General features: G+C 42.9%; 1 protein-coding gene across 6 annotated transcripts in view; it reads right to left on the reverse strand.

Moving 5' to 3' along the window:
- inpp4b (inositol polyphosphate-4-phosphatase type II B) overlaps window positions 1–13398 on the reverse strand; it is a 367851-nt gene that overhangs the window by 41670 nt on the left and 312783 nt on the right. For all 6 annotated transcript variants that reach the window (XM_072678528.1, XM_072678527.1, XM_072678526.1 and 3 more), the window contains 2 exons: window positions 5741–6022; window positions 2012–2150 (listed from right to left, as the gene is read on the reverse strand). In XM_072678528.1, coding sequence (XP_072534629.1) covers window positions 2012–2150; window positions 5741–6022 — 421 coding nt within the window. The remainder of the gene's footprint in view (window positions 1–2011; window positions 2151–5740; window positions 6023–13398) is intronic.

Genomic DNA, 13398 nt, shown 5'->3' on the forward strand with positions numbered 1-13398 from the left:
TCATAAGTGGACCTCAGGGGAACCAATAAAGGAAAGCTTTTAAAACCTGAATAACAATCCTTACATATTAAAAGCAACCCTGCAAACCGGCCCAGATGCTCAAGACTGAGGTTCTGCAGGTGACCACTGGGTGGCAGCATTGCCTAACAGCTGGGTGAAGCTACATTTACATGATGATGAACACCTCTCGAATCAAAACTCATTGCTGGAGGTCAAGCACTCAGTTTTCACTCCTCTCAATTACATCACTCCCCCTGCTGACAGCTAATGTCATCAGGCCGTTACTGAAGCCTCTCCGCAGAGTTTCCTCCCACATGGGCACTGATAAAACTAATGTCTTATCTCACTGTCTGACAGGTGTGTGTGTAGATGTGTGTGTGTGTGTGTGTGTGGTGGTGACAGTTTGCAATACCAGAACATCTCCTGACCTGCAGCGTCTACAGATGTGTGGGACGCTAAAATAGCTAGCAGTGTTTGACGTCTCTGTGTTTAGATAAAAGTGTCACCTTTGCACCTTCATAATTTCCCAGTGTGTGTTTGCAGCTTACAGATCAAACAGAGAGAGGAGAACTGTTTGGACAGTTTGCTGCATAAAGGTGCCCTTACACCGGCTCACGGGTTCGAGTTTTGCTCATAAATGGCCTTTAGGCTTTTCTGCAGCGTGTTTCAGCGTACAGGCAGGGATAATGAGGGGATGTAGAAAAGCTGAAAGTGTGCAGAACCACAAAATAGAAGAATTTAGAGTGTAGAAAATGTCCACTCTTTAATATATGCCCTTATGAATTCCTCAGACCTTCATTTCTCGCCTCTTGCAGGCAGCTGCATTTGAAATTTACTGCTAGCGGCCATCCTACTAAGAGGCGGCTCTGACAAAATGGAAACCATCGCAACACAGGCTCTCCGTTGAATTGCAAGATCTGCAGTAACATCAGAGGACAGAAGCCATGGAAAGTGTGCAAGAAGCAGAGAGCATGCCGGGAGAGGGGTGCAGATATAAACGTAGAAATTATTAGTATTAATAATGGGGCTAGAATAAAGCCAGAGCTGAGCCCTCCAGCCAAAAGGTTGGTGCACATTCCCAACCCTGGTCCTGAACTCTTAGGCTGCTTTCACATCTAGTTCGTTTGCAGTCCACGCCAGAGTTCAGCTTCTTTTGACATGGTATCTTTCTCATGATTCAGTTGGTTTAACCATGCAGCAGCTAAAATACACCAAATAACACACATACACTAATCAGCCATAACATTAGTACCTACCACCTAGTCTAACACCTGCCTAGTATTAAGCAGGTCCCCGGTGTGCTGCCATGACCATTCAAAGGCATGGACTCCACAGGACCTCTGAAGGTGTCCTAGTGCTTATTTAGTTTTATTTTCATTTATTAAGAAATAACCTGCGTGTACGTCTGTCTCCATCTCTATCACAAAATGAATCGAGTCCGACATCTGACAGAGCCTCCAAATGATGTAATCTTGTTTATGTTATTATTTTGTTTAAATAATGAATTGATTATATTTGTTAAAAATAAATAAATAAATAAATAAATATACTGTTATATATTGGGGTGGTGATCCACCAACATTTTCACCTCACTAATGCTCGTGTCGCTGGACACAATCAAATTCTCATTAGTGAGGTCAAGATGTTGGATGATCACCACCCCACCTCATCCCCAACTCCTCAACTCATCCTAAAAGTACTGGATGGAGCACCATCATGCATCATTCCAGAGAACACAGTTCCTCCACTGCTCCACAGCTCAATGCTGGGGGGCTTTATACCCCTCTAGCCCACACCTGGCATTAGGCAGCATGGTGCCAATAGATTCATGTTTATCTGCTTATTTATTACCTATTAATTCTATTGGCAGGACTTCTCTACAGGACTAGACAACAGGAACCTTTATTTATAGGGACTTGAAGAGCACCTCTGTCTTGCCAAACTCACTCACACTCAAACCTACTCAATCATTATCAGGTACTTTTGATAATGTAAAGGAGTTGACACTAACCGGGATTGTGGGATGTGATGACATCAGCAAGAGTCTGGTCAGGTGTGGAGTCCTGGTTGTTGTTGTCCTGCTCCTGCAGTTTGTCCACCATAGCGATGACACAGTTCAAACGTTTCGCTACGTTGGCCCACACCCTGTCCTAGAGAGACCAGAAGGAGAGTTAAAGCCCAGCTACATCCAACAGAGACACGTTCTTGTGCGTGACAATAAGACAAAAGGATTTTCTGTCCTAGGTACTTATATGTCCAAGCATTGGGATGCACCGTACGGTTATATACCCATTAAAAAAAGAACCTACATATAGCCGTTGTGTAAAACCACACCACCCCCATTAACCCCCAGTCAAAACAACCATTAAGTGTGAATTGTTTATTTCCCAGTCAGGGAACATATTTAACAGGACATGAAACATCTTAAGCCTCAACAACCCAAGCTAATATCAGATGTTAAAGTGTTTAGAGCTCCACCCTTTGCCTTTATTATTTTTCAGGAGACTCACTTTTACTGTCTTCTTTCACTGCATAAATCTGCAGGAAGGTTTCTGCATACCTTCAAACCTTCAAACATCTTCTCACCATCCAATCAATCCCAAATAGATTCAATAATGTTGAGGCCTAAATTCTGGGGTGGTCAGTCCACGGTTCTGAGAATTCCAACAGTATATTTGATTGATTTGATCAGAAGTTCTTCCTTTTAATCTCTTTGCTTTTCTTAGTGAGAGCTGCTTAGTCAGCTCCACATCCAAAGGGTGAACACAAGCACCTGTGGATGTTTTCAAACCTGGGAAGCCTTTCAGACTGGCATCAGATTTCACAAAAAATAATTTTCTGATAGGAATAAATGGGGTGCAAAAGTTCGTGCACCCTTAAATGGTTGCGATGATACAAATACACTAGTAACACACAACCGTCCACATGGGATACTACAGTAACCACTTGGCAACACCACAGCGGCCACCTGAGAGACCATAGCAATCACCTTGCAACAAGGTAACCCATCTAGCAAAAACCGTAGCAACCACATAGCAACTACCAGGAAAACCTTAGCAAACATGTATGAACCTTCAGGAAATGCACTTTTCTAGATAATAAATGCCATTGTCCTAATCATTAACTATTTAGCATCATAAGACTAATCAATAATTATTTTAGACACAATTATTAATTAAATATTACAATATTATATAAATTTTATATATATTAATTACCTTCAGAGATCTATCACTGGAAAACTAGTGTACAGTATGTTCATACATTAAATGCCCAAAGGTTTGTAGACACCTTCTAATCCAACATTTAATTGCTGAATTAGTAACACCCTCTGCTCTTCATGGAAGGCTCTGCACTATTTGTTGGAACACTGCTGTAATGATTTGATTGCTTTCAGCCAAAAAAGCATTAGGGTGATCAGGTTCTTTGTTCTGCATCACACACACCACTCCAGCTTATCCTAAAGATTTTTGTGGAGAGCCATTACTTCAGAAAACACACTTCAACTGCTCCAAAGACCAGTTTTTGGGGGTTTTATACCCATCTTAGCAACATTATAGCAACAACCTAGCAACTGCTTAGTAACATCACAGCAACCACATATTAACACAATAGAAACCACCAGTAAAACCTTAGTAAACACATAGAAACGGCTTTCAGAAAATGAACTTTTATTGTATATATATATATATACAATGTCCATAAATTGTTTATCAGTTTATGTATTCTGCATTCTGTAGAATATATATTATATATATATATATATATATATATATATATATATATATATATATATATATATATATATATATATATATATATTATATTACATTATAACCATAATAAAAAAAAATAACACTTAAATTTAATAATGATTAGGTTTCTATTAAGGAGCTGTTTATTATGAGGGGTCACCATCCCTTTTCAGAACCTCACCAATAAGAACAGCATAACCCAGATTTCTCCATGGTGCTTCAGAGATCCATATTTCTTAAAGCAGTGAGTTTTAGGTCAGTGGCTCTCCGGTCTTTGCTTCCTCTGACTTTCAGACCATGCATATCCTCTGGTGTCCCGGGCTTGTTATTTCTCGTTGGGTCTAAAAGCTTCAATACTCGCTTATGTCTCTTGTGCTTGTGCCGCAAGAGTAATTAGGCTACCCATAGCGTTATGTATAATAACAGATTCTGTACGTCCTTTGTTGTGCCTTTTCTCTTCTTTTCAGGGATCCTTTATGTTCTTGCTTTCCCCCCCTTTTTTCGCTTCTCAGCCACACTTAAAGGCAAGCAAATCATTTTATCATTGATTAGAGATCGCTGTCTAAGCTGCACCACTAATCCCCTGCTGTTAGCCGTGGCTATGACACTGATGGGCCGGCAAACAAGAACACACACACACTGGAGAATGCAATTAGAAGAGAGAGACACCCAGGCACCAAGTTCTAACACCCACTTGTCGGTGGCCAGTAGTGAGGGAGAGCACAGAGACACTTCTCTTTATGCTCCTTGATAACACACAGAAAGTTTTCAAACTTCCACCCAGCAGCTGTGGCGCCTGTTAGGGCTTTTTAATGAACAGTTTTCACAGCCGCTGCTGCAAGCGAGCCTGTCGCCAGAGGCATGATCGCTGACCCGTTCTCCTGCCTCCATGGAGACGACGAGAACTTCACACCGAAGTTTCAAAAACTCTCACCCAGCATTTCCCTCTTTTTTCTAAAAAACCTTTTACACTCCCTCAAAACCCCGAACACCACACGAGCCACAGAACAGGGGGCCACCCGGGCCTATGCCTGACCTATTTTTTGGGGCAAAGGACCTTCAGTAATCTATCACTGTAGAAAACTAGTGTACAGTATGTTCATACATTATATGTCCAAAGGTTTGTAGACACCTTCTAACACCTTCCCTTTCATTGCTGGATTAGTAACACCCTCTGCTCTTCTTGGAAGGCTCAGCACTATTTGTCGGAACACTGCTGTAAGGATTTGATTGCCTTCAGTCAGAAAGGAACAGGGAGGTCAGGTTCTGATGTTGGGTACTGGCCAGGTTCTGGATGACAAACACCACTCCAGCTTATCCCAAAGTTTCTGAACGGAGCACCATCACTCCAGAAAACCCAGTTCCACTGTTTTTCGAGGGGTTTACACCCATCTTGCCGACTCATCCTGCACATAGCGTCTGTAAGCTTCAGTAATTAAGCCTAATATTGTGCAGGTTCCAGAACCAAAAATGTTCTGACTCGTCAAAGCATGGACTCCACAAGACCTCCGAAGGTGTCCTGTGGTATCTGGCACCAAGTGATTAGCAACAGATCCAGTAAAGTCCTGTTGGGACTTAATTGAGTCTTGGGTGCCCTGTCGCTGTCCCTGTCGCTTGGGTGCCCATGACCCTGCCCCAGTTGTCCTTCCTTGTAGCACTTTTGGTAGGTACTGACCACTGCATTCCAGAAAAACTCTGCAAAACCTACCTGATGTTTTGGAGGATATGTTCCGTCCCAGTCGTCAAACCATCACAATTCAGCCCTTGTCAAAGTGGCTCAGATCACTATGTCTGCCCATTTTTCCTGCTTTCAACACATCACCTTCAAAACCCGACTGTTCACTCGCTGCTTGTATTTATACCCACTCCTTGACAGGTGCCACCGTAATGAGAACCCACCACACTGTATAAGCTTGCCTACCGCTTGGACAGATAAGAGAACACTTTGAGAGATTACATAGAAAAATAAGTGAGTATAAACTTACCCATTCCTCCTCGTCGTATTCCTTGTGGTGCGGGATGTCCTGGCATTTAGGAGGCGTCGAATTTTCCCTTTTAGGAGGAGACTGGGAGCCAGCCACGTTGTTGCAGATGACAGCATCTGGCTCTGGACTCTGGTTTGGATTTTGGTTTTGATTTGGGGTTGAGTGTACCTCGGGCTGACTGGATGTTTGACTCTTGCTGACGTAGCCGGGCCGAGCAGCGTGGAGTGCCAAGAGAGCACTCTTTACCAGCTCATCCTTCAGAGCATGCACAAACTGCTCCGTCTGCAAAGAGCAAGAGAGAAAGAGAGAAGGGGAGAGAGAGAAGGGCATGAGCAGATCTGCTTAAGGTTTCCTGACCTGTTGGCAGGTCCAGACCTCCGTTCCTCAACTTCTTAACCCATCCTTTGCTCCATGTAGCCACTGAACAACTCAAATAAATATATGAATTATTCATTATTTGAGTCAACACATTTATTTGAGTTAAATAAAACCCAGTTCAGCTGCTTGCTTCACATTTAGTCATTTGTTTGTTTATGGTTTCACAGACGAACCACACTTTACAGCGTTCACCACCTCAACCAACACCAGAACCCTTTTCCTCAAATTCAGCTCAGCCCACAAGAAGCGTTTCCAGCTTAGCATTCCTAACACCACCTGCCAGGGGATCACTAGCTTCCTCGTCAGAAGAGAGCAGCAAGTCAAGTCATTCTTTATTTCTAAAGCATATTTATTTTGATTTATTTTTTAAATTGTATCCGATTTTCACCCATTTTTCTCCCCAATTTGGACTCTCTCATCTCGATGCCCATGACACTAGTGAGGGTGGCCCAACACATGCCCCCTCCAACACATGTGCAATCAAGCCGCTCATTTTCATGCAACACCACCAGGCAACCAACTTGCCTGGGGGATAGAGCAGCATATCCAGCTTTTTTAAGGTTGAACAGATGGACCACACTTTACAGAGTTTACCACCTCAACCAACACCAGAACCCTTTGCACCACCTTGCAGCGAAGCAATGTGGGGAGAGAGCGCCATCTGCCCACCCTGGAGAGAGCAAGGCCAATTGTGCATCATTAAAGACTTCAGAAGCAAAACAAAGCTCTAATCAAAATAAAGAAATTTTTAAAAATGATAAAATAAACAATAAACATATAAAGACAAACACAAACTACGAACTAATCAATAAGTAGAGTTAAAAAATGACAAAATAAAATTGTAATATTTGAATATTACATAAAATATTAACAAAAGAGCTTTAAAACCATTTAGAAGGAAAAAGCCTAAGAATGAAGATAGTCCATCAGTAGGTTTTCAGATTGGACATAAAAGCATCTTCATCCATAGGAGGGAGGTAGACTACTTCACATTTATTGGGAAACTACAGAGAAAGTTCTTTAGATTCTCCTTTAGATAGAGAATGCAGAATGGCTTAAAGCAACTGATTTGAAGATCTCGAAACCCATGAGGTTAAGGGTTCTGGGCTCAAGAGGTCTGAGATGTAGATGGGAGTGACCTTGTTTATAGCAAATAAGACTGGAAAAATTCTCTTAAGGCACTTGAACTGGAGGGACTAGCAAGGATGGCTGCTATCCCCACTGCTGTTCGCACTGTACACCAATGTGGGCTGCACCTGCAAAAAGCCCTGTATCAAAACCCTGAAGTTTGTAAACATCACCACAGTTATTGGTCTCATCCAACACTGCAAAAATGGGCTTGTCCATTCAACCTAAAATAATCCTTAATGTGATAACAACCAGTTGATTTGGTTTATGTAACTCAGATAAATACTCTGAATGAATGAGATAATGGTGGAATGGCAAAATCAAGACCAAGGAAAGCCAAACAAAGGATGCACTTCTTATACCATTTGAAGTTGTTCAACCTGCCTCAGGAGCTGCTTGTTCAATTCTATACAGCCATCATGATGTATGTCTTCATAACCTCCTTAGCTACCAAACCAAACCTTCACAAACTGCACATCATCTGACCTGCAGAGAAGAGCAAGATCAGCATCTGCTCGCCATGCTCAACCTGCGGACCTCCAAAACCAAGGAGTGTGGTCATCGGTTTTAGCCTCTCCCTGCAGGTAGACGTTTCAGTTGCATTGAAATTATGGATTTTTGTATAGCAACTAAATATTTGATATGATTTTTGAATAAAAAAAATAAATCATGTTGGTGGTGAAGATAACATTAATGACCATTAAAATAGCTGCATGGCTTCAGAGATACTTGACTCCCCCCACCCTCACACACATACAGCCACAGTCCTACAACTCAGGGCCTACAACTTTAAGCACCCCAGCCACAACATCCTAACCACAGTGGACGCCCAGATGTCCACAGTGTCCCCTTTTTTGAAAACCAGAATATGGACACCCACATTAAATGTCTTACAAAGAGCCACTGGGGATGCAGTCTATGTGCACAGATCTCTGCTGGACATACAGTGTACTGCTCTATCTGAGGGAAGAAGCCATGGTTTCATGGCTCACCCTAGAGAGTACACTAGGGGATAAGGAGTCATTCAGCATTCAGCTTTAGTTTGATGTTCTTGACACATGATGTTTTTGATGGATGTGTAAATAGGGGTCGTTTCAGGGTGAGGGTTTGTCGACACTGAAAACAGATACAGGTCATTTACCCACATGAATGTGAGCCGTCAGGTCAGAAAGAGTAAATCTGAGTCAAAAATCTGAATGTTCATTCCTTCAAAGCTGCTTCAGATGATTCTTTGGAGCGTTGACATAGAAGAACCTCTGTGGTTTCATCAAAGAAGCATGTTTGTAATAGAAATGTGTGTAAAGAGCTCTCAGAGGCTTTCGGAAAGATGTAGATGCAGCTGAGTCTGGGAAGGGATTTAAGAAGGTCTCAGAACAATTAGAAATTAGGTGTACCAACACGGCCAGGTCACGCTGTCCTGGCAAGTTCAGCCCAAGAGCAGACCTCAAGATCAGTAAAGTAGTCTCCAAGAATCCTAAAAGGTCACCACCTACAGGACCTAGAGGAAGCTCTCGCCACGGCTGATACCAAAGTACAGCATCTACCATCAGAAAGGGAGCAAGGGAGGAAACCCTTGCTATGCATCTACAACCCTCTTTCTGAAGGCCTCAGAGAGCTCTTTGGATCTTGCCAGGGTGATCTTCACCACTCACTTCAACCATCAAGAGCAAATCAGAACTAACTAAATAAACAAACATACACACACACACACACACACACACACACACACACACACACACACATACGCCAGAACAGTGTGAGGGCCAGTGAAAAAAAATCAGGACAGATGAGCTGCTGCTCCTCAGGTGTGGACAACAAGAACAACAAACAATTTTATTACTCCTGAGTGAGGCATCTCAGTACAGGAACACTGAGCGATGCTCGATGCTGGGGGGCTTTATACCCCTCTAGCCAACACGTGGCATTAGGTATGGTGCCAATAGATTTATGTTGAGTCCCATTGTATTGGCAGTACCTCTGTACAGAGACTGGACAAGCTATGTGTGTGCAATTGCACATCTGTGGGAGCAATGGGTGCAACTTAAAGTTGGGGTGTCCACAAACATTTGGACATATAGTGTACATGCGGAGGGGGGGGGTGTAGTGGGGAGAGTGCTGGAGTGAGAGAGAAACAAAGATGGGCAAACAGATAAGTGAAGAAGAAGAAAGAGAGAAGGAGAAAAGAAAACACACGCTTGCAAAATTAGATATCCTAGGCAGCAGTGCCCCCTACTTTCAGGACCACCCAATTGCAACTGCTAAAATAAATAATAACATTAAAAACCAACCGCTGCCTTGTGTAAGTTTGTCGTTTGTTTTAATAATATTTGGTTTTAAAAGCTAAAAGGTTTTATATATTGATAGGGTCAGGGGTAGTTTGTGTATACTTCACTGTGACAATGATCCAAATGCTAGGATGACCATGTTTGGGCACACACAGGAATCCACTGTAGTTAGGAAGTCATGGCTGGGGGGGGTTCAAGTAGGCCTAAGTTGTAGGACATTGGCAATGTGTATGTGTGAGGGTGGAAATACCTTTCCAACCTGCAGCTACAGCATGTTAATGTACATTAATTACACACATTTACTCACTTAGCAAGACCAATAGATAGCATTATTAACCTATATGACTAAACCATCTCCTTTCTCTTTAACTTAGGCTTACTTGAAACCCCCAGCCATGCCATCCTAACTATGGCGGACAGCCGTGTGTCCCCACTGACCTCTTTTTTGCAAACGAAACTATGGTCACCCTCTAGCGTTTGGATCACTAGTTTTTAAGATGATCAGCACACACTCAGCCAGGTGCCTTCAAACTCTGCCTATTATTTGTAAAGCTCTTAAAATAGGTATAATGTATACCATGAACCTCCACCACTGAAAAGAAAACCTGGCATATTTGAACTTGTCATAAACTCCAGCCACTAGAGATAGCCCTGCTATTTTTCCCTTTTTCTCCCAATTTAGTACTGCTGATTAACCCATCCATTCATAGCTTCCAAAACCCTCGCAATGCACCATCCACTGAGCCGCCATGCTCAGAGGAAAGCACTGGGTCCTCCCCAGCTCCACCACACCAGCTAACAGATGCCTGTGCCGGCCAACATTGCTTTAAGAGTGATGAAGGAAGGCAGCGCATCTACTCACCCAAAAGAGCACGGCCAATTGTGCTCCTTCTGACTCTGGCTGCTGATGATGGCAAAGCAACATGGCTCAGGATTCAAGTTTAACGGCCGCCATAACGGCAGCGTATGAGCCCCAGCCCTGCCGGTCTTAGTCAAAGCTGGCAAAAGGATAAAACGAGATGCCAACGGGGAATATGGGGTTGATGATAGTGGACAGCAGCTCATCACCCCCTGACTATACGAGTTATGAGAATAGGGGTTCCTACATAACCAAGGCCTTGTGGCCTCATTTTTTTCCTTGCTCATTTATTAAGATTTTACTGAATGTTTGGTGGCTTTTTCCTCCATTTAAGTGCAATCTTAAAGCCCTGAGAGTAATGAAATGCAATGAGCTATTGTAAAACCTAAAGCCTCCTCTGAACGTAGAGGTTCTCACACTATGATTAGCTGTGTGATCTACCATTGGCTGCATTCAGTGCAGTGCATGAGAAATAATGTAACAGTCTAGTTATGAAAATAATTAATTTTTCACTAGAGAGGTTCCCTGAATCCAGTCCGATTTATATTTATCAAGCCTTTCAGGAGTTGAATCACGGCGCAATAGAGCAGTACCAATTCCCTTTATTAAATGCTGAACTCCGAAGTGAGCAACAGGCATGCAGAGGGAATACCTCTTAGGGTGCTGAAGGCTACGTGATTTTTAACAATTCAGCTACTTCAACAAAGCTGGCTGCTCTGTTTTTGCTGCAGCAACGGCACTGCCCTTCTGCGAGGAAGGAAAGAACATACAAACTAGTGTGTAACAGTATGTTTACAATGGCCTAGCACAGTGCATTAGAGCCTACAGGTATGGAGAAACTCATGTTAGTAGCAATCAATGCAGACATTCAAGTACTTCTAAAGAGTTCTCTCACATTGTCCTGCAGCCGTACGTCTGGGATGGACGGAAAATTGTATAAATGGGATTTTTTTCTTTGAACTATCACTTTAAACCTCTTTAACTGCAGAGCACGGATGCAGATTAATGGTCAGTCTGATCTCTGAGCTGTGCTGGGTCCAGGCTTGTCTCATTTCTGATCTGCGGTAATGCATTATAGTGAAATTCTGTCCTTGGATGATCTTGGATTCGGCTCTTGGCATGGTCTGGGAACGGCCAGCAGGGAAGATCTAAACTCCTTAACCTTCGCTGGCTCTAGACTCCAGCTGAAAAATAGTTTGCAGTTTGTTCTGCAGACTTCACAGCCCACAGCTTTTCTGCAGTGACGGATGGGCCACTTGGGGTAAGAGTAATTCTGTGTGTGTAGGTGTTCTGTTCTAACACTGCACACACACACACACACGCACACACATATACACACCTGTGAATAAACACGTAGACTAGGGATGGGCAATGTGGCAAAAATATACCCTGTGAAATATACTGACACTACTCAACGACTTTTTTACGACACAGTATTTCTCTTTTCTGGGGGTTGATAGGTTGGAATAGACACAATGCACCAATAAAGCACTAAAATAAAGCCTCAAAGTGGGCAGAACTTTCATCACATACTTTTATTACTGAAGCTTAAATCGGTCAATTTGCACCGTAGTATATAGAGTTACTGAATGACTAAACTTTAGAATGTAATAAAGCTGGTGCATCAAGAGGTTAAAGGGTTTTTTCATGGTTAAACTTACCAAGGCTCTACAATGACTAAGTTACAGAGTCCTGCTGGTGACATTGCACATCATGAAACTAAGTAGTGGCCACGACTTAGTAAGGTGTGGGAACGATTTAATGAAGTTTAATTAAGGGCAGTGGTGGCTCAGCGGTTAGAGCTATTGATAACAGGGTTGTGGGTTCGATTCCCGGCCCTTTACCCTCTCTGCTCCCTGGGCGCTGGAGTTGGCTGTGTGTGTTCACTACCACAGATGGGTTAAATGTGGAGGACACATTTTACTGTACATAGTACTGTGACAAATACCTTTACTTTACCTTAAGTTGGAGCTGAGCGTTCTACACCAGTCCCACCGGTGGGACGTACCAACCAACGGCAAACCCCACTACCGGGACCATACTTGCTAAAGAGTTAAGAGGTTGGAATACTGTGGCAAGGCAATGTATGTCCCATATTATAATGATATATACACTTCCAATCAATCAGAACCAATAGGTTTTCACACATACCTTGTTTAGACCTTCTGATTTCTTAGTTTGGTCCAAATCACAATAGCAGCTGTGAAAGGTGCCATGGATCATGGTCCAGACCAAAGGACCGACATTTGAGCCGAATGAGGTGATCTTACAATAGGTGAATCAAACTGAACCGTTCAGTGTGAAAACACTCTTTTGGATGGTGTGGACGTTTGGACCAATTACAGGAGTTTGAGGCAGGCTAATGTCACCCATTAATGAAAATGGGTGGTGGGAGCACACAGGAACGATTATACTGTATGGAAATAAGAGCACAGCGAGATCATTTATTTGACAAATTAATACTAGTCTCAAGCTCTTGTGCCTGAAGTTGGTTCTGCTGGTAGTAATACTGTAATAACAGTAGTTTAGTGGAACCAGACAAATCTGTCCATTCATTTCTTCCAGAAAAGACGACCCGACGACCCCAAATTGTTAATGTCAGACTCATGCTCCTCTACAAACCGGTCAATGTCAAGTATATGGAGACGCAGCCACACATAGACGATAAAACATATAATAATGGCAGTGGTGGCTCAGCAGTTACAGCACCAGGCTATTGATGACAGTTGGGCCCCTGTTGGGCCCCTGAGCAATGGGTCCCTTAACACTCTGATCTCCATGGGCAGGGACGGCTGTCCACCACTCCAGGCATGTATGCTTACTGTCACTGTGTGCGTGTGCTCACTGCATGAATGGGTTAAAGGTGAAGGCCAAATTCCATCAGTGTCCAACACTAATGGTCAACATCCTTGTCTTGTCTTGTTTACAATTGGTCAGTTTAATGTTTACTGACTGCTACGACATGCCATGTCACCATATCACCCATCATTAACGAAGCCTAAACACAG

The sequence above is a fragment of the Salminus brasiliensis genome, chromosome 4, assembly GCF_030463535.1.
Source record: "Salminus brasiliensis chromosome 4, fSalBra1.hap2, whole genome shotgun sequence".
In the NCBI taxonomy this organism is placed as follows: Eukaryota; Metazoa; Chordata; class Actinopteri; order Characiformes; family Bryconidae; genus Salminus; species Salminus brasiliensis.